This window comes from Gavia stellata, chromosome 6 (assembly GCF_030936135.1).
Source record: "Gavia stellata isolate bGavSte3 chromosome 6, bGavSte3.hap2, whole genome shotgun sequence".
Taxonomy (NCBI): domain Eukaryota; kingdom Metazoa; phylum Chordata; class Aves; order Gaviiformes; family Gaviidae; genus Gavia; species Gavia stellata.
The window spans coordinates 26,431,237-26,453,609 of NC_082599.1; the positions used below are offsets into that span (position 1 = coordinate 26,431,237).

Here is a 22,373-nt window from a genome sequence, read left to right on the forward strand (position 1 = left end):
AATATGTACTGTACTTAGAAAAACAAGCTCCATAGTATTTTGCTGCTCATGTTCCAATATATGATACTTTACTGTTGATTACAGGCTTTAGACAAATGTTTCTGGTCCCCCAATGCTTTGAATAATTGAACAATAGTAACAGAAAACATTTTTAAGTGATATACTGTTGCTTAATTTGAAGTGAGGGTCACTTAGTACATATAAATCCTCCTGTCAGGTATGCATTTGCAAAGTTATGGATTCATTGTCTGTTTCTCAAGACCATTCAACAGCAAAGCAACTCATAACAAGGAAAGACTAACCCAGGATATGTCTGGAGTAGAGGACGCAGTACTGCAAATTTCCAAGCAATTCTCTGCAATAGCAGAATTTCTCTGAATCACTTTCCCCAAAGCCCACTGTCCTTTCTACTTCATTCTCCAGTTGAAGGGCATGCTTAGGCAGTTGAGAACCTGCGGTTCTGCTGTTGAACATACGTTGCCAGATGTATACCTAATTTTTTCAAAGTGCAACCTTAAAAGACTACATCTGTGAGAGATTAGCACCTATAAGAACAGCTAATTCAGGCCAAATGAGTGCATGATGAAACTGATGCTAGTTAGAAGAACAGACTCAAGGATGAACTGGACTGCAGATCTCTTTTGAGATTAAAGCTGCCTGTCCCATTCAAAGCACCAGAGAACCTGCAGGCTCTGTTACAAGTTATCACTTTGTTGCCTACTGGTAACAAATGGAAGTATGTACCTCCTTCTCTGGATAAGGACGTGCGTACAGTAGCTCACATACTCATGGCCTGATTTCCTTTGAAGCTACCTTTTTTTTTTGTGTGTGTCTGATATTTTAGCAGACAGATAACAACAATCATACTAGCAGAGTGGCTTAAATTCTTCCAAATTTAGGTTGAACACACTCTTTTGCTTGTGCTACACAGTCTCACAAACACCAGAAGAGAGACACTGCCAATTCCAGCCTCAGCTCTTCAACTGACAGTTCTTCATATCTCCCACATACATTGCAACGCTTATTTTGAATGAAAATCTCACAGTCCTGGAGAGTTACCTGTCGAGGTATTTCACAGATGAGACAACTGAAAGCTTGTACAGGATCACTGAAAGAAGTGCAAGGAATGGAAGCTGGGACAACACTATGCAATACCCTCTCCTCCTTGCCAGTTTGCAACACCATCTTTTACAGAGATCACTCCAACTAAGTGCTGTACTAGGCACATTAACAGAGATTAGCTCCGCCACTCTTCATGCCACTCTGTCGCACTGAATTGTTTCTAGAGAGGTTACAATCCCCTTTGAAGTCAGGGTTAATTTCAACAACGATTTCAGTGAAGCCAAGACTTTACCACATGATCCAGCTAAAAAGAGTTCTCTTCACTCAGTGGTAGAAGTTCAAACTTTCCTATCCAGCTTCAGGTTTTGGAGACAGCTTAAAACCAAGTGTTCCTGTTACACTTGGCTATTTTCTTCTGCAACCACTTGACCATATTTATCCCATAAAGCATTAACTGAAACTTAAGCTGCAGAGCCGACCGCTCTTCCCTAGCTCACAAGCAGAGGTGGAGTCCAGGGGCAGGTGGGTGCCTCGTCTCCTTCCACAGACCTATTCTACCACCTGGTTCTGGAGTCGACACAGAAAAAGTACATGCAATGGATCTGATGGCTGCATTTCAAACTCTACTAATAACCTATGGCTTGTTTGGAAAGGGGAATAAAGATTTACCATATTTTAGTGTGAAAGATGCTTTACAATTACTCTATACTGTAAGACATTGTATCTAAGAATGAATATGTGTATTGCTAATTTTTTTAAACCTGTTAAATGTTTTATGATTAAAGGCAGCCTGTAGGTCCCAAATTCAGTGCTCATATCACAGTCTGATCACCAAATGAGGTTCTCAGCTTTGATTTTATCACATCTGTATACATTACCTAGAGCAACAAAGTCCTGGGCTCATGGTTTTTCTACACACAATGATGTAACTCCTCTAATTGGACAAATTTATACCACTGAAAGATGATTTATATGCCCATAGCTTATTTCCCTATGTCCATTGTTTGTGCCCACTGGGCAATTTGTCCCATCATAGGTATTTTAGTAGAGTCACATACCTCTTATCTGCTGCTACAATTTTCAAGCATGGCTGCTAATGCAATAACTGTCTCACATATATTAGGAGCTGGCAGAGTAAGCTGAAAAATGAGACAACCGCTAAAAGCATGATTTAATATTTTAAGATGAATAAATAATAACTTCATGCTATTTGTGCCAATCTTGTGGCTTATGAAATTCTGGGACTGTCTTACCAACAGCAGGCTGATTAAAACACCATGGAGCTGGTGCATGAACGGTCTCAGTAAGAAGCCTGTGGTGCATGGAATTAATTTCCCTCTCGCCTGGATGAAGCTTGGGGCACAGAGATAATACTGTTCTACTTTTGGTTTGGGGAGGTGGAAAAGGTTTTTGGGAGAGGACTGTCTTTCAAGTTTTGGGTTTGAACGGATATCTGTAATGTTTGTGAAGATTGCACGTGCAGTCACAACACTGGCCACTCTCGCATGTATGACTTCTTCAGCTTGACTGGGCTGTGCATATAACATAGGCTACAAAAACTGATGGTCTCTTCTGATGATTTTTAGCTCTATATTTACTACAAAGGAAGACAAACTCAGTTGCCTGTGCAATATTACAGTTAAACTTGCCTAGCTGGAATTATTATATAGATATCTGACTCATTAGTCCCACATACATAGCTACTAACACCCTAGTTTGTGCAGGATTGAAATCATATAGGATTGTGGTTTTGAAGACTGGGCATGTATAGATGCACTAAGAACTAAGCATTGAAACATTTTGACATTTTTTCTCAAGACTGCCTACTTAGAAGAGAGTCCAAGACTGGTGATCCCTTCTTTCTTTTATAGATCATTTCACCCAGATTCAGATTCCAGTCCTCCTCCCCTCTCACACTCATTCACCTTGATTAAGTATTACCTAATCCAAGCAAGAAGAGAGACAGTCCCTTCTCCCCTAAAACACTGGTCATGGCTTCCTGTTTTGGATCCTCCTGCAGTCCTTGAGCCAGCTGGAAGAGTTTCATGTATCCAGACAGAAGTGGATGCCACTCCCATGTTTGCCTTTCTCTTTAATGAGTTGTTCACCGAGTAGGAGGTACAAGGCCCTTTCCTACTGGCCAGGAAAATGCTCAGCCTCAGAGTGAAATCCTTTTATAAGTAATCCTTATTTTTACCTAGACATAAAAAAAAAAAATCCTAATCTTCTTGCTGTGCCAAAGGATGCCCCCATGCCATCGAGCTCCTGTCAGTCCTGCCAGATGTATCTCCGAAGGATTCTGTGATACGGTAGCAAGCCACAGCGTACCTTACAACTTTCCTTACTGGTTATTATTATCAATGCACCATAGCTTTTAAATTACAAAGAAAACAGTCACTGTGACAAATATGTTTACACTTTTGTTAGATAAGGACAGTCCATCCAAGTCACTGCAACCTACTTAATTAGACAGGAAATTTAAAAACTGAAACTACCATATAAGGAGATTTTCAAGTAATGCTTTATTTGGGGGTGCTCTCATCAGCAGTGTGCATGAACAGAAAAAGATGCACAAAGCAGAATAGTTTCTGCATACATAACACATACACCTGACTACTGAGCAATTTATTGCTCTGTAAGTAGAGTAGGATCCTTGGGAATCTGTGCGAGAGGTTTCAGGATACAACCTTTGTGCATTCACATATGCAGAAGCCTACAAATCTGCACCATAATTAAAATGTGCATGTTCTAGATACAGCTACGAATTTATAGAAGCCTCAGATTGCAGGAGTACCAGAGTCCTCAGCTGAGAAGTGCCATTTGTTTAGTTGAATCAGCCAAGACGAGAGAAATGTTCAATTTTATTCTAGGTATATCTAGACAGAGATACATTTCTTTTATTTTTTGTGTCTATGAATTCCTTTATATGCTTTTGTGTATTTCTGATCTATTTCTTAAACAAATACTTTGTTTGCATTTGTCTTAAACTGTTTTGGATTAAGGGTGATTTAAATTAAATGAGGTGCCTTTCACTTAGAGACACAGCAATCTGTAACATAGGGACCAGACCATTCATACAGAGCTCACCTCTCTCCCACACTTGTCCAAACCTACAGCACCTTGGCTGTGTTTGTAACAGCCTACAAAACTATATTCTAGCAAAATCAAACTGTCAAATGTCTTATTGGCACAAGTAGGATTCTGATATGTTTTGTGATGCTGTGTAGTGTTTTATTTTGAAACCCATTCCAGTGAAGTCTCCATGGTATAAAAAAGCCCAGAGGAGTCTTAGTAAATTTCTTTAAAATGACAGAGCTTTAAAATCTTTGAAAGAGAAAGCATAAGAGAGTAGGGAAAGAAGGCAACAAGCACCCAGCAAGACAGTAAAAAGAAAAGGTTGTCTTAGTGTCAAACCAACATCTACTTCTAAGCTTTAGCTGCATTCTTGTACTCTTATCCTATCAACACCAGTGGAAATGCAGATCAGTGATTACCCAAGGGCACTACCATTTTCCAGCAGAAATAGCTGTTGCATTTATTCAATCTTTTGGAAATAATCCATGGAGTTTGCAAAATTTTACAGTTTATTGCTACCAAGGTCACAGTAACATGGGTTTTCTTTTGCAATCCACCAGGAGAATCAGAAAGACAACATATATCATACAGAGAGTATTGCAACATTAACCCAATACAACAGTCCGTGGAGGCAGTGTTCAGTGCTGTTCATTGTAGCTTTATGGCAATGATCCTTGGGATTAGTCTTCCAAACCATGCTTGTATACTGAAATATGTGAAAGTCATATTGTTTCCAATGAAACAACATAGTACATACAGACTTGGCAGATTCCTGACCTCTACAGTTTTTGTCAGTCTCCCAAATTTAGGACTGAGAATGTCAGACTGACCCTGCATTTGGCAAGAATAATAGAAGTCCTGGTTTTATCAAACACTGCTTCAAGTCAGATCTCATTTCTATTAAAAAAAAAACCTCTGAATTTGTAATATTAATGTATTATTTGCATTTGTAAACAAATAGAAAATTTAACTGTCCCTAATTTAATTTACTGTGTTGGATTTGGAGAGTCAGTGAGGCTCATACATCATAAAAGGAAAAATAAAATTGGTGGTGCTTGTACATGGCAATATTTCTTATCTGTCAGAATACTGCAAATTAAATGAGAAAAAAATGAGTGTTTTGAGCATGTAATAAAGTTCTGTGTTCAGTTGTTTGTTCTGTATCACTCTCATTGCAAATGACTCTGCTATTTAAATCAGAAAAGGTATCAATGGTTTAATCTATCATGAACCTGGCATTACATGGGATAAGACTAAATCTTTAAAAGTTTGCAATGAAGGGTTTAATTGATACTCCTAAAGTCCACATTCTTTTTTCTCTCAGTTTCTGACCTCATTTCTGAGTCAGGGACAGAGTGGGTGGAGTATAATTCTACCCAGGCCATTTGACCAGGCAAGAAGCCCAAGAAAAATGATTTTTCCATATACTAACATTAATAAGTAGTAGAATCCCGAAGTTATTTTGCAAGACTTCAATTAGTATTTTGAACTTCACATTGTATAAAGCAAATAGTTGTTTCTCAAGGCCATTGCAGCATGGCTTCTCCTTGTAAATTGTACTGATTTTGGTTTTTAGGTCACCCAGTGTATCAATCATTTTCTTTCACAGTTTCTTTATGTACACTTTGATTTCACAGTGGATGTTACAAAATGCTATACAGTTTCTACACAGAGATCACCCAGGTGATGACAACCTGCACTTTTTGCAGTGAGCTCAACCAAAATGCATGTGATTGGGTTAATATCAAGGTTCTTGGGGGTTTGTTGCTCTCCACACCCTATGTGGTACAACCTCCATATTAGTCTCCTTCCATGGGGAAAGACCAGTACACAAGTGTTGCTCTCCCATTCACAACTCACCTGCATCCAGCTGTAATATTTTGTAGCAAGACAGTTCTGATATAGCCAATTTAATCAAATCAGCCAAAAAAAAGTCTTTTATCTGTTTTCTTTTTTGGACTACATTTAACATCTCTGTGACTCTACACTCAGGCTAAATAGCTTATTCTTAAAAAAATCCTACTTCTGTTTCCTACCTCTAGAAATCAACTTTACTGTGACTTCTGAGATCTCAAATATTCCAAAAGGGGACTATGAGCAAACTCCTGATTCTCCAATGCACAAAGTCCAGAGCAAGAAGACTCTGCTGACCACGATGCCCTGCCTTCCTCAGGGCAAATCCTTTCCAGAATCCAGCTTTACTCAAATTGATCAACAGCCTCTCTAGCCCACCTTTATCTGCATTTGGATTCAGGTGTAACAGCTGTACAACAATGCTCATACAGGCTTTATCAAGAGCTGAGGCAGACTCCCATCAAAAAAGAAAGACTCCAAGATGGCAACAAGTATGAATTTGCAATGGGTATTTAAATTTTGCGCTGCAAATAAAACATCCTATCAGGCCTTTCCAATATAAACGTGATCCAGTGTATTGTACCAGACATACTGCACATTTTTTCAAATTTCAAATGAAAAACATGAAGAAAATAAAACTGTATTTCTTACTTTCGACGGAACATTTCTGCAAATATGCAGCCAACACTCCAAAGGTCAACTGGTGTTGCATAGCTGGACTGAAGTAAAACTTCAGGAGCTCTATACCACAATGTAACAACCTGTAAAACAAAAAGGAACATGAGAGAGCATGCTTAGCTACAGAATTACAACCTCATAAGTGTTGTGTATACAGCTCCCATTTAGTTGAAGCCAGATTGTAAAATCTCACAGATTAGGGCAAGCTGGTTTGGCCAGTGCATAGAAAAGGGTCCTGTATGGAAAATCTCGGTATGGATAGCTGCAGTGATGATGAGTTGGGAAGTGAGACCACTTCTTGTCAAGACAGTGCAGTTCAGGGTACAACACAACTACAGAATCAGAGTACAGCGTTGGTGTGATACCACAATATCACAGCACACTACCAGAACAACTCTTTGAAGCTTTTGCAAATTACAGACCCCAAACAGTGTCCAGTGGAGATTCGGACTCTCCATAGAGCAAACATTAGTCTATTGAACAAGGCCTCCTTTTCTTAAACAACTTTTGTGGACCCCTTAGATGTAATCACCAGAACCAAACTGGAAGCGAATAAGCTAGGGAATACTGTGGGTTTACCCATAGGACAAATCAGAACCTGTAGCCCATGTCTGTCCTAAGCCCTTCATAGTTTATGTATTATTTTTTGTAAAAGAAATGGGGTTAGCTCAAGTGTACAGGCCAACCTGAGTAAACATGTCTGACCTGTCTCAAAATTTCTCTCTGAAGAAACTGAAGAAATTATAACTTATGTTTTAATCAGATGGACACAGATTAAGTCAAATGCTCCCCAAAGCTGTCCTTCACCAAAGGCACTCAGTGCTGTCCAGTGTGGTTTCCTTGCACACAGAGGTACCTTAAACGGTCAGTCTTCAGCTAAGCGACACAGTGCAGGGATCCTTGGCAGATTCCTGACTTTTATAGTTGTGTCACTGTCTCTGCCCATGTGCTGCTGGTTAGACCAGCACTAACCTCTCTCACAATTTCCTTCCAAATGATACACTCTTTCCCAGGGACATACGCCACGTAAAGCATCTGCTTTTAGGCTGTTCTTGTCCTGGTGGTCATGTCGCAACATGTTGTAGAGACCCAGTGGGAATTTTACTGGCACTGCTCCATTGATGTACTTTGATGAGTCCTGCACATTGGACCCACAACAGAGATGGGACAGTTTATATTTATCCTTTTGTTTCCCACAAGTAGACCAAATACAGATGAGGCTGACTGTATCTTCAGTATATTTACAGAAGAACACAAGGAGCTTCTTCAGAGTCCTGCGTGATCTATTATGTTATATACTAGAATATAATCTCAGAGCCACAGGAGTATCCTGCTCCTGAATACAGTTATAATCCAGCAATAACAACACATGATCACCAGCTAAATACCAATATTTTCTTAGTGTGTGCTATAATTTAAACCTCTGACTATTAAACTGGGGGCAGGGAGGGTCTCAACCATTATTGGTTTGTTTCTCCAACAAAAACAAAGGTGGGAGATGCAGCATGCAGGAGGAGCATGAAACAAAGCAAAAACACTGAAAAGAAACAAGTGCAAAGATAAGAATGAAAATAACTTTTAGAATTATTGTAACTAGGATAGTGAGTTCTGAATTTCAAGACCAATACAAAGAAACGTGTAAGAAGAGTGGGGTTTTTTAATGATAACAATGTAATTGTCTTCTAAGCAAAAATAACAATGGAAGTAATCAGCCGAATTTGCTGGTCAAAGCCAGCTGAAACAAAAGCAAATACAACATTTATTACAATCATTACATGCTCTGACAGCCTTTGGAACTACTGAATGGCTATTGAAGGGAGGTTCACGGATATTTGCACAAGTGGTCATATTTGCTAACAGTCTTCTTAAACACTTTGATCTCTATTCATAAAATTTGTCTTTGAAACAGTTCAGTAACACAGTGCAAAGTACTGCACTGGCAAGCTAGACTTCCAGATACCTGTCCACAGAAACAGATTCCTGTATGGAAGTTGGACATTATTTAATTCCATTTATCTTGTTCCTGATTTGGTACCATACCAGAGATGCTTTTCCAAAATATTTCTCTCTATAAAAACCAGGAAAGTTTCTTCAGAGAGTCACTCCAGGGAAAGAAGACAAATGTAACTGGTGGTCAGGGATTTTTACTGGAGCTGCCCTACCTGATGCAGATATACCTCTCAAACTGATCTGCACTTTTATTCTCTCAGTACATTTGTGGAAAAGCATATTGAAGAAATGTTGCTTTGAGAAATTAGCTACAACAATTTCAACCCATTATTGTTTGCCAATGGCAGGGAGCAGTGTCAGGAGCAATAACTGTGTGATCTCTGATCTGCGGGAATACCACCAAACCTCATGATTCCTGGTTTGAGATCCACATAGCTCTTCTCACACAGAGTGAAAGGGTGCTTTATCTTCCCCAGTTCCACCAGCCTGCCGCATTAAGGCTCTGCACTCCCATGGGAAAAGGATTGGGGGATGCATGGTTGTGAGACCATTTGAATACTTCTGACAATGTATGCCCCAAACTGAAGTCTCCCTTCCGGGGAAATGCGGCACAGGACAGCTGCTCCTTTCCTGAAAGGAGCATCGCAGCTCGTGGCTGGTCCCTGGGTGCTCACTCAGGGGGAACAGTGCTGTTTTCAGAAGGCTGCGGAAGCATGCAGCACGTTAGCTGCTTCTCCCACGTGAACACTTACTGGCATAGTTCCCCAAGCATTTGCACCCTGCCACACTCCATGCATGCGTACGCAGGGGACTGGGAGATTTTACTTCTGAGTAATTTGGAAACTTAAACCTTTAAAAAAAATTATTTCCAAAGTCTTACAGTTAAATTCTAGCAAATGCCTGATTGCTTTATAGTCAGAGGGGAAATAATCTGTGTTGAGCTGTTTTGTTATACTCTGTCGTTACTGTGTAATTATAAAAGTGACCAAGTAACCTTTATGGTTTGTAATATGCAAGCCTGTGTTTCAAAATGTGAACCTGAAAGGGATCAAAATGTACCAAATGTCAATTTGCACACAAGTAATGCCACAAGATGACTCCTCCAGTGGTCAGGGTCTTCTCCTGAATAGCACAGGATGATGCAGATGATGTAGTGGTTTTGACACAGTTTCATACTCTCTTTCTCGTACCATAGAAACCAAGAAAATATTTGTGGACATTCCATTAACATTTGCAGATAAGTAGAAATGAAAATTATTCTGAACACAGGATATGGTGAGGCTGAACAACTAGATCATCACTTCCTCTTTAGCACGGTTCTGACTTAGAATGAAAAAATGCTTTGCTTAGGTAAGCCACACCACCAGTGAGACAGGCTCTCCCTGAGAGATAGAGCACCTGATAAAGAGCTGCTTGATAAAGTCCCATTTTGCGGATGGAAAAAGCAAGCACCTGCATCCGTACATTTCACTCAAATTCTGCCTCTCCTGAAAATCTGACACACGTGTAATGTGGCACAAGGTGATTGCTCTGTAGGAAAAGGGGTTCGTTTACATGCTGACAGAGATCCTAAATTCAGCACAAGTCTCCTAAATACTTTGGGGGTTGTAGGCTTTAATGACCATGTCACATTTTAGTTCTCTCATCTAATAAACTTCCCTCCTTTGCCTCCTCCTCGCTTCTCCTCACCCTGCCTGGCCTCTTTAGCTCCTCTCTTACACCAGCCAGGTTCCTCCCAGCTGTCCCCCCACCTCCTGGCTCCCTTTCCCTGCCTCTGCCTTGCTGCCACATGCCAGTGCCCCCCCTGACAGCATCACTGAACATGCCTAAACCCCTGCTGCTCATGTGCAAATGCCCAGGTGGACACGGCCTGCTGCCCTGCCATGTCCCAAGTGGTCTGCCTTCCCCCATGATCCCTGTCTGCTCTCTTGCACCCTCAAACTGCCCAAATTTCATGCCCTGTCCCTTCCCCTTCCAATTGCCTCCAAATGCTCCTGGGCCAAATTAGCTCCTTTTACCCCTTTAGCTTCTCAGCCCACTCTGCCTGTCCTGAGGATACCCTATGACATTTGTATTTCATAGATTAAGCTACATATGAAAAGATTGAGAATAATTCATACACTGGAAGGAGTACATACCTAAAGGAGTAACTATGCTCCTTTTCCAGTGCACATTTTCTGTTTCCACCTTCCAGATAAGACGGGATGATAAGATCATAAGAATGATTATCAGTAGCTGCAGATCACTGCTCCTAACAATTCAAATGTCAATAGATTTAGGCAGCACTTCAGGATGAAAATAAATGAAATATGTATCTGAGAGGCATTAGAAAGGAAAAGAACATCTGCAAAAGTCTACCGAGGCTGTGTCTGACCCCCTAAAGAAGGGAATGTGCTCAGTGAGAAGCCAGGGGAGAGCTCCATTTAGAGTCAAAAGAAGAAAGAGAACTTTATTTTGAAATAAAGCTTTCTGCCTTATTATACCTGAAAGATGTTGCTATCTGGGACCATCTAGCCCCAGGAGTTTCAGTCCTGTACTTCATGGTACCTGTTTCTGATGAAAAATCAAATTAATGGTAAGTATCTGCTCCCTAGCAATGCGAACACAAGATCTAGGCATTGTGTCAGTCTCATTTAATTTCCATTTACTTTACAGAGCAGATTTTCACTTTTGGGTAACTGCTTAATTTAAATGGATCTGCACAATACACAGCCCTTTCCAAATATAGTTGCTGTCTGAATAGCATACAGTTCAAAAAAGACAAAGACAAACAGAGGTTTAGGGATGGGGTTGAGTAACACAGACACAAAAGACTACATTTCGGTTTGCCACAGACTTTAAGTACAGACCAATGCTCAGTTGCACAGCTACAGGAACAAAGCAGGGATCAGACTGTAACACAGCAGCTATGTCTGTGCTAGGAAATTAAATGGGACAGGAAATGTTCCTTTGGCACCAAGACCAACAGGCACAGAGTGGCCTATGTCCACATTATTAAATTCTCAGCCTCCCAAAAAAGGTGATCACATGCAAACTGCTTATTGGGAATGGTCTTTGGTCCATACTTAACTGTGCCTAGGATCTGTCTGGGGAAAGGCTGGTTGGCATAACTCAAAACCATGCCACAAGCCATTGTAATAATTTAACAGTATAGACAATTGAGCTCCAGTACCCACGAATGTTTCCTGGCACTCTTTAATCTACTAGCCAGTGAGTCACGCTGTGGCCCCAGGTCTTCCTTTCACTCCAGAGAGAAGGCGTTTTGCCATGCTTCCCTCATCTCTGCTGATTCAGAGGGGGCTCCAGGAGGGTGATGGGGTGGGGGAGGCATGGCCTACTCCTCATCTCACCCAGAAACTGATCTTAATTTACCGTAAGTGTGTTGTATAGGTCAGATGAACACATGCTGCAACTGCTCACCATCTATGAGGAGAATCTAGCTGACTGGCCTACATATAGACGTCTTCCTTTTAGACATCTAAAGCTGGATGAGATTAATTCTACTCTAATTAGTTCTGAAGGGACTTTGAAGAGACCTATAAAACCTTTTAAAATATTAGCTTTCATAGAAATTACACCACAAAAGCAATTAGCAGGATGCTTAAATTAATACAAAGGGACCTTGAATCCAAATAAAAATCTTCTTCCGAATCTTTTGCTTTTGTGATTGTGGTTTCTACTATATTCTTTTTGGTGCTGATTTTGTTAATGATATTTGCCATTAGACACTGGCTTATTTCATTGCTTAAAGCATTTCAGCCTCATGAAAGATTATTTGTAAATTTTTTTTTTAAGTTCCCTAACATGGTTCTTAAACTCAGTTATTTTGTTCAGTTCTCACTAACAGGGCTTTCACATTATCTTTGGTACATCTTTTTGACTCTTTTTCATTTATTTTTGTCCTGTTTAATTAAAAATGAGGGAATATAGCTATAGAATATATGGTGCAGTTTGTAGAATATAGCTCTTTAGTGTTGCTTCATGGTCTCCCAACTTCACAAAAAATCTATTGCTTCAAACCATTCAGGAGGATTTAAAGTGGCATCTTTCCAACTTCACTATGGAGCTGCTACTGCATGGCTGCTTCTTCAGGTCTGGGACTCTAAAATGACTTGCATAATTTTCTTCAAACTTTGTAGAAATTTCTCCTCAGCTGTATGACTAAGCCTGACACATTCACCACAGACTAGTTGGAGAGGACAGAATTACAGACGGCTAAAAATCCCGGCTTGCATATTGATTGAAGCCTGGTTTCAATTTCCACTGCGGAGAGACTCTCTCTCCCTAACGCACCTCCCTCTCACTTGCTAGAAACACTGCACTGAATCTCCACAGAGGCTGAAATGTAATTTCTTAAATGAATATGCTTAAAAATGGCTCACTGGTCTGACAGTGTAACATTACTTAAAATGAAGTCAATGTAATGCTAAAAATTGCTTAGGAAAAGAAAGAATTTGTCTAATCATGTTTCATCACCTGCAGTTTGGAATAGTGACTGACAACCAGGATTGAGCAGGGCAGAAGTGGCAATTCAGAGGGTAGGTGACACTAAGTTACGAGGAGATGGCACTTCTGCAGGATCATGGGCTCTGACACTTGCCCTGCGTGCTGCTCTGTGCCTCCCCGGGCAGCCCAAGGGGTCCCTGCTCTGCGCTGTGCGGGCAGACCTCTGGCTGCCTCCAGCCTTCTCACGCTCCGAATTGCCCCTAGCTGCTCCCCTCCAGCAGTGGGGACATTCCCTACCTCCCCTTCCACCTCCATGCCCTCCAGGGACACCCCAAAGACCTGTGGGAGCAGAGCACACCTATGCCATATAGGGAAACTTTTCGTGTGTGTGTGTGTGTGAGTCCTAGAAGACAAGGGAAGGAGTAGTCTGGGGTATGCTGGAAGTGGGGAGCAAGGAGAGAGGACATGAGGAAGGGAGAGAAGGGTGATGCCTCATTGCACCTTGCAGAACCTTGTACAGCAACCTCCAATACGGGGAGAGAGCCCTTCCAAAACTCGCCTGTCCAAAAGGTATAATAAGGCCAAGATAGGTGATGGTAGTGTAGGCTTTTTAGCCTTTGTACAATTACTTCAACATATTTTTCATCCCTGGTTTGGAAGAGGAGTGTGTCTGCTTTACTTGCTGGGGACTGTCGTACTGTATTTTCTCATCACTATCCTTAAACCACTTGCTGAGCATTCTGCATTTATAAAGCAAGCCTACGACTCTCTTTAATCTATCTCTGAAGATCTATTATTATTTTTAACTGTGACGGAGAAGGTAATGATCACTACATTAGACAATGTGCTTTAGTTTCCAGGGATAATATCAGCCTGAATAATTGTATTTATTTGTTAAATCTCTTTTTTGAGTAGTGGTTCTTCCACTACTATGAAACTGTTTTCAGTTCCATCACAGAGATAGGTATGGCTGGAGAGAACGTTTTTTTCTTAGAAAGAGATGGTTATGTTTTGTCTGTTTATAGAAACATTAAAATGGTTTTGCTTTTAAAGTAAAAGTGAACCGAAGTACACTGGTGGCTTTTAGAAAGCACTTCATTTCTTGACAAAAGGTTTAAATTATATAAAAATTACATCCTTTCAAGTGCTATGGGTCTCATGAAATGCACATGGTAATAGCAATTTTAGCTCTTTATTCACATTTGTCTCTGTTTTAGGCAGAAGCTTAATTAACTGCTTTGTGAAAAGTAGAAGGATTGTTGTTATTATTTCATTAGTTAAATCATCAAGCAAAAAATTATCTGTTTATAGAAGACACAAATCCCAATCACATGTACCACCCACTCTCAAGCTGTTATTTTAGAATGTGTTCTCCTCTTTTTGATGCTAAAACATTTGTGCTTTGAAGGAAGCAAGATTTAGCATCTGCTGAAAGATAACTTGACAAATAAAGAAGCCATTCATTACTTTGATGGTTTATACACACAAAACTAATCAGAATTTTTTTTTTTTTATTTCTAGGAAGAACCACATAACCCAGTGTGATGGTGCTGCTGAAGAATATTTCTAGGTATATCCGTTATCAGTAGGAGTGTACGTGTGTGTGTGTGTGTGTGTTTGCACATCACACATGTCTATATAAACACTAACGGAAGATACTTTACCTACATTCAGTGGTTTTTACCTCAAAAGTCTCTGTGCACCAAGCACCTGTGTGCAACAGCTACTAGAAAGGAAAACTGGCTCGCAGATGAGGTAATATTTTCAACCATTAGTGATAATTCAGAACTTGCCTAAAAACTAATACAAGGAAATATATTTCCATTAAGCAGAGTATTTCACAGAATTCTCTACTGTCGCCATACAGAGAACATTTCTGAGAGACTACCTGAAACTTCACTTGAAAAGGGGTTTATCTTTATACAAAAAGAAAGAAGCAAAAATAATATCAGCAACACTGCTGTACCTGATCCAGAGCCCATGTCAAAGAAAGACTTGCCGGGGTTTGTTGTGTATTAAAAACAAAACCATGATGCCCTAATGTCTGAGCTGCAGAGCAACCTTCTATGGAATATGGGACAGCTCAGTTCTTTACAGAAGTGGACAGCTTTGCATGCAATGAGTCTTGTGCTGATATTGCAATGTATTTACCTATAGAGATACTTGACAACACTGAGAGTGACAGACTTTAAAAAAAAGTAGCCATTCTTCAGTCATGCTTCAAGACTCAATAATCAAACAAAATTTGTAGACTGGAACAGCAAATTCTAATAATCCATCTCAGAGCTGAAAAAACACCAAAGCAGAAAGAAATAAACACCACTGGCTTCTTATGCTGATCAAATCAAACATCGACTACAAGAAAGAAGAGATTTTTCTTCCACAATACCAAAAGAAAAAAAGCATTAGAAAGGTGGCAGCCTGCGACTGTGCCTTGGAATACATGTCTTGTTCTGGATCTGCCTGCAGCAATCATCTGGCACGTTTCCACTCACGTCAGTCACCTGTTGGCATTAGCTAGCTGAGGGAACAGTCATAATTTCTAGTACCCGATCTTGGGCCTTGTTCCAGTTGCTTTGCTCTACTTTACATCCTTAGGTAGCCACAAAACCAATTCATCTAGCACCCTACATATTTCCACTGGGTGGAATCCAGCTCTTCTACAGTCTCTCGCATCACTTATGCCCAGTCCCTGTGAGAAGAAGAACATGTAGCTCTAACTTGTGCCAAGGACCAAACCATTGTCAGCTCCATGCTGAGATCCCCAGAAGCTGCCCTTGTGACTGCCTGGTCTCTTCCCGAGTTTATCACTGCTAGACTAGAATCTAAGCCTTACCACTTACAGTTTGGCTTTATAATGGAGACCAGCTTTCCATTGCTACTAGAAAACCAGAGTCTGGCTAATAGAAAAAAGTCTCCCCACTTCCTGGGGTGGTGTGTTAGACCAGTTCTGAACAGAGAAAACCTAAATAAAGGAAAACCATGAAGGCTACCACAGACCTCTCTCCCATGGAACTTGAGCCCACTTCTGTTTCAAACCATCTTTAACAAAAGGAGATGATGCACAGAGAAAATACTGCCTCAAAGAATGGATTAAAAACTGCCAGTGCTCGAGGTGAGAGGCTTTACTATGGACTGTACAGCTGCTTCTAGACGAGAAAGAAGGTGGAATTAAAAAGTTTTTAATGAAACACGACCATCAAAACTGACCTGAACAAATGAGTCACTCTCAAAAAAAAATACTCCGTACCATTTTGAGGCAAATGTAACTACTGGGTCAGAGCTTAATACAGAATTCTGTTAGGATCCTGAATTGTTATAGACTACTATGAATACAATGAAGTTTTTCAGCTTGGGACTCTAAAAAAAGGGGAAACTTGGTGCAAACAGCTTCTACAAGATACTGTTTTCATTCAGTTGAGAATGAAACTTACGAACTGATGCTGTGCTTTGAGTTAATGGCCAGAGCTGAACCCGAAAGTAAGGATACAAATAGCAATCGGGGCATATAAGTAAGAGAGGTGTACTTTGTTTGCATATGGCAGGGTGAGCAGAGGACATGTGTGCATGAGCAGGTTAGCTGCTGAGTAAGAGCTTATTGGATCTTTACCCAGAATGTGTAATGAAGGTAAAATAAGCGCAGTCCCAATTAATCTGAAAATATTTCTCCAAATGTCTTTTATACTGAAAGTCTAACTTGGAAAACAGTAGTCTCTGGCACATCTAAAATTAAGATATTTGTCTGGATAACTTATAAAGCTGATACATAGGAGAAATTTCATACCTCTACTACATTTTAGCTACAGTTGTTAAAAATTCTTGTTATAACTTCGGGCCCTCTTCACTTGTATGTCCCATCAACTCCTAGGAGAGGCACTCACCTACCAGCGGCACTAAGATCTGTAACCTTTCCTCAACAGCATGGCGTGGTATGGTGGGAGCTCCCACAGCACCTGATATAGTGTTTGTGCAGCCACACAGCTCTCCTTCGCCAAAGTAGATTGGGGATGTGATGCCCCTGTTGGAAGTGGAAACTTGTGCTCCTTAGTGATACAGACAAGGCTTGAGTAGGGGCCTGGAGGCCAAGTACAAATTTCATTGATAGCCTGGTATAGTATATAAAAGGGCTGGTGGAGCAACATCTGTCAGTGATGCTCATGTGAAGCAATAGCTTACAGTTAAACCTCCTATATTACAGCAAAACCCAAAGGAAACCCAGGGTTGCAAACAAGGCAGCTTCTCTGTAGTAGAAGCTCCTCTTCGGATATACCTGCCCTCACTACTCCACAACATGCAGACTTCAATCCTGTTGTCACCATGATGGCTGACATGAAGCTGGAGCTTCCTACACCTATGGTACAAAGAATTTGGGCAACTCTAACCACTGCAAATCTGTTCTAAATTCGAAATTGAATGCAGTAGATTTTATTATGGCTTTAAATAAATGTATGGATTTAAATTGAAGTAAGTAAAAATGTAAATCATACCATAGAGATGAAACTCCTATGAAATGCCTTTCAAGGGCTCCTTGAAATTACATTTGGGAAACAAAGCTCTCATGAAACATCTTTCTCTCTAAAAACAAATGAGAAAAGAGGTTTGGAAATACACAAGTTTCCAGAAAAAAAGAAAAAGATGAACTTTCTGTATACAGGTGCAATATGTGGATAGGTGTATATGTTTATACATAATTAAACATTCCACAGATCATTAGAAATTAGCTGAGTTTTGAAGTAAATATCAGCAGGACAAGGACCTGCTGTAGACGTGTAATTTCATGGCAAAACCAAGGACTGGATAGAAAGGACAAAAAGACTAAGGGGAGTCTTCAGGCTCTCTCACGTTTAAGTAGTTTTGTGAGCTTAAGACCAATAAAATGCTGGGCACAATCCACTGATTTCCAAGGCCATGAGCTTTGTAGGCATCTTTACTCATCAAATTCCTCTTCTTAGTCCTAAAGTGTCTGTGGGTCTTAAGTGTGGATGGTCACACACATTAGAAAGGGCTGTGCTGGGGAAAGAAGCATCTGCATTTCAGGTGAAGCTCTACTGCGTGTGGTGCATGTTTAGGCAGATACCCTAGACACCTGGATGTTCTCAACAGAAGTCCATATGGAGTCCTGCCTGGTGACTGTAACCTGCCTGTAACTAAGAGTGGTGGTGGAAGCAATACGTGTTTGCATCCACATTAACATCTTGTACAGATGTTATTATGTTACTCTCAAAGTGGAAACTCAGCCTGAAGGGGACTTAATTGGCACCTCCTACATCCAAGCAAATAGTTTGACCACTAGGCTAGGGGTTTTTTGGGTGACAGCTCTTTCCTTGCCTTTGCTGAAGCCAAGTCACTATTCTGCCAGGAGTATATGAGTCATGGGGCAAGACTGTGTCTGAAAGTAGCTGAGTGCTTAAGAACAATCAGCTGGAAGGGGCAAGGAGCCGAGTTTCTGGATAGTGCTCTCTGGAATGTGTGTGCATTTTACATTAGACCATCACTGGATAAAAATAAAAGCAGGCATTAATTACATTAACCAGGCTGGATTCTACTTCAGATCTAGGCAGATTGTATTCCATCTCTCTGACTCTAATGGATAAGACTCATAAAAACTCCAGAAGACAGCACTCTGTTTTATTCTGTGGAGAAAGAAGCAACATCTCCTCTCTTGCTACTACTCACTAGCCAAAACTTAGAATTCACAGTACAAAGTGAAGCCCAAGATTTTAAAAGAATCCAAAAGAAAATTTGGATTACAACTTACAAATGCTAGAGGATTTTCTAAACTGATATTAAGAATCTGAAGATTTAGCAGAAAACCAGAATGTTACAGTTGGTCCAATACTAGACCTTGCTAGGCTTTATTTCCCAATTTTAACTTTAAAGCTTGTATGACTGATTTATGTTATTTTCAAGAAGCCACATTCCAAGGGAAATTCATTACAGATAACATATTGTATTAGTTGGATGAAAAAGATCTGAATTAGTCTAGATCACTGAAGACTCTACTCCAGAGTGGTTATAGACTTATAAAAATATAAAATGTTCTATTTGTGAAAATGATGTTGTAGAACAGACTTCTACAGATGACTCAGCTCTCTCAAAATTGATACAAAGCATCTTATTTAAGCTAAAGAGATAATAGCTTAAGACAATACAAACAAGAATCTCCAAGGTAATGAGTGCTTTCATGTTACAAGTTCTCATGTCTGAGGGCACTGCATCAGGCTAAAGGACAACGAGATAAGAACAATATTGCTAGTTACTAACAAATGGCAGATAAAAGAGCTCTTCTGGATTCTGATTAAGTGACAGCATTCTACACATTCCTGTGAGTTGAGAAAGTTTGCCTGAGAACAGCAGCTATGTTACATGTGAAGTACCACTAAACAAGCATATCTCTATGTTTTCAAATTCCAGCGTGAGTAATGGCTCTCTCCCTCATCTCTTTAACTTGAACAGAAGCTCCCTCTCTCCTTCTGGACATGCAGGAATAACTTGCTGTGCTTCAGTTTCCATTAAGACGTATAAATGTATATGCTGAAAGTAAAGAGAAGTTCTGTAGGACTCCATGGCTCCGAGCCAATGTTTACAATCCCCTGGGTGGGAAATGCCGGGTGAAAGGCTCTCCATGGCAGGCTGTAGGAGTCTTTGCTGTTGCCACCAATGACCTTCTGCCTCTGTTTTCAAAGTAGCTCCCTTGTTAACCCCTTGCACACTGTGTCCATAGAAGTTTTAGAGAGGAAACATTTTCTCTGAGAGTCCAAATCCACTTCCAGGCATCTGTTTGACAGACTCCAGTTTCAGCAGTGGTTAAGGGACTGTGGACTAATATATGTACTCTGCATCTGCTGTTGGAGCTCTGGCACTGAAACGTATTTTTAACAGTCCAGAAATGGGTTTAGTTGTGTTGTGCTTGCTACAAAGTGAATGTTCTCAGCCTCAGGCAATGGACATCAGTTTACAAGCACAGGGGTTGTGAAACACTGAGCATACCAGGAGAGTGTCCAGGAGAGAAAGAAACATCCAATTTACAGAGATATGTTTTAGTTCATTCTGGCCAATCAGTAGCAATGTTGTTTGCTGGTAGTGGCAATACCTTCTCCTGGGGTCTCCTCGGGAGAGGAATGATACTTAAAATTGAAGACAGACTGCACTGCTGTTGGCACAATAGAGATACACCACAAGGGAGCACCCGGTGTGGAATGGAGATCTACTACTTTAAAAGGTTTTGCCCCTCTCCTGCCTGGGAATGAAAAATAGAATATTCAGGAGGTCTCCTCCTGTGTCACATCCCTTTTGCTGCTCCGTGAATCACTCATGGCTCCTAACTGTTCAGGAACAGTCCTTATAAAAATGGACATACAAAAAAGGCCTTCTAAAATGTTTATCGCAATATGTAATCCATCCTTGAAAAGGGAGAATAAATCAAATGGAAACTAATATTCAAGAACTAGTGTAAATGTTTTAATGGTCTCACCGAGGGCACCAAGAGCTCTTGTGAGAACATCAGCCTTACTACCAGTTGACATTGGAATAATCAGTTTCATAGTCTATATGTGTTTCCCCATCATCATCATGGTGCTTGTCCATGCCTTTTCCCCACAAAGATCTGTTCTCAGAAGTAATCATTTCATGCAAAAATCTCCCTACATATTCCCTGCAAGGGAATAAAAGTGCCTGCCACCGCCAGAAAACTTTCAGAGCATTAACAGCCACATAAGGACAGCAACATCCTACCCCACTCCATAAACTTTCAGAAGTCCTGTAAATAGCATCCTCATGCAGTCAGAAAATCCTTCAATGCGTGGCTCCATGGATGCTGAGAGGAGAGAAGAGAGAAGCAGTACTAGAAGCTAGAGCTTCTGCAGAGAAACCAAGCCCAAGTGCCAGCCGCTCTGGGATTGACACAGATCAACAGTCCCTAAAGTTGCTGCATGGTCTAAGGGTCTAAACCTAAAGGTGGAGAAGGTACAGAACAAGCTGATAGGACCTCATCTATTCTTCAGAAGCAAAAAATGTCATGCATGAAAGGGCTAATGTTATTAGGCTGTGTTAAAAAAACTGGACATCTTATAAAAAGCTCCAACCTAACTCCAAATGTGCATGTAATACCTACTGATTTCAGTGGAAGCTCTGAGTGATTAGAGGAAGACATCTTCAGACAGTGGAATAATTTATATTTAGATCTATCCTTGTTTTTAATTGTTAGTATTTTAAAAAGTAGTTTTAGAAACAAGAAATTAGAAATAAACTATGTTTTCTACAGAGTATACAATTGCATCTAATAAATACTATCTATTTTTACTAGGAAAGTGGCAGTCTGCAAGGACAAGGAATTTCTTATGGTAGCAAACAAAGAACGTATTTAGTTTAGAATATTTTTCTTTTTTGTTAATATCATGAGGTTATGTTACTGCTGTTTAAAATTATTAATGATTGTGGGATCAGAAACAAAGTGTTTTCAAGAGCTAATAGTATGATTGTTTTTAGAAGGATACTCTCAGGCTGAATTTAGGCCAAGTTAGTTTTTGTAATATGAAGCTTTTACAAAACATGGGTCTAAATGACCCCTTCTTAAGGTTTTTTATTTACAAAGCATCTTTAAGCACCAGATAAACTTTGTTTTGTTTTGGGCTACTGCAAGAAAATCTGAAAATGAAACTTGTTTGAAACGAAGTAGGAACAAGACTAAAATAACCCATTAGCATAATCCAGCAGAAGGAAAACGGAAGTGAACAGCACAACTAATGAAAAAAAAACAAGAATGGATTTTAAATCTTTTCAGTTACAGTGAAGGTGTTATCAACAACAATAAAAGAGGCCTCTAGTGCTTCTTCTGAATAATTGAAGTGTTATTCTGGCAACATGCCTTGAAATCAATTTTGTGAAGACTCACAGTATTTCTTAAAACAATTCTGGGGTGTAATCTTCAGGCTGAAAAATGCAGAGTACTGCAGATGACCTCTCTTAACCATCCTGCTGTTCCTGTCTCTAGGACCTGAGATGAGTGACAGCTGACTAGGAAATGCTGTACACAAGAATGCCGTGTGTTGTAGCTCACACGTGAGGCAAAAATGTAATTTTAATCAATTACATCTCAGGCAAGTACAAAGTAGATTACTTACCGACCATTCCCATTATAAGTGATCTATGAATCAGCTTCTTTTTCAAAGCTTGAAAGACTTGCCTTGTCCTTGACTGGAGAAGGAACCGGTATACTTATGGGAAATGAAGCCTATTCTAATTAATCTAACTTCCAGCGAAGTTTTACATATTTTATGATATATAGTAGCTCACTAGGTTGCAAATAC

The 22,373-nt window shown here is 40.1% G+C and overlaps 1 protein-coding gene across 1 annotated transcript in view; it reads right to left on the reverse strand.

The window, feature by feature from the left end:
• CDK6 (cyclin dependent kinase 6) overlaps positions 1–22,373 on the reverse strand; it is a 131,823-nt gene that overhangs the window by 24,991 nt on the left and 84,459 nt on the right. Inside the window, exon 5 of the mRNA XM_059819037.1 lies at positions 6,643–6,752. Coding sequence (XP_059675020.1) covers positions 6,643–6,752 — 110 coding nt within the window. The remainder of the gene's footprint in view (positions 1–6,642; positions 6,753–22,373) is intronic.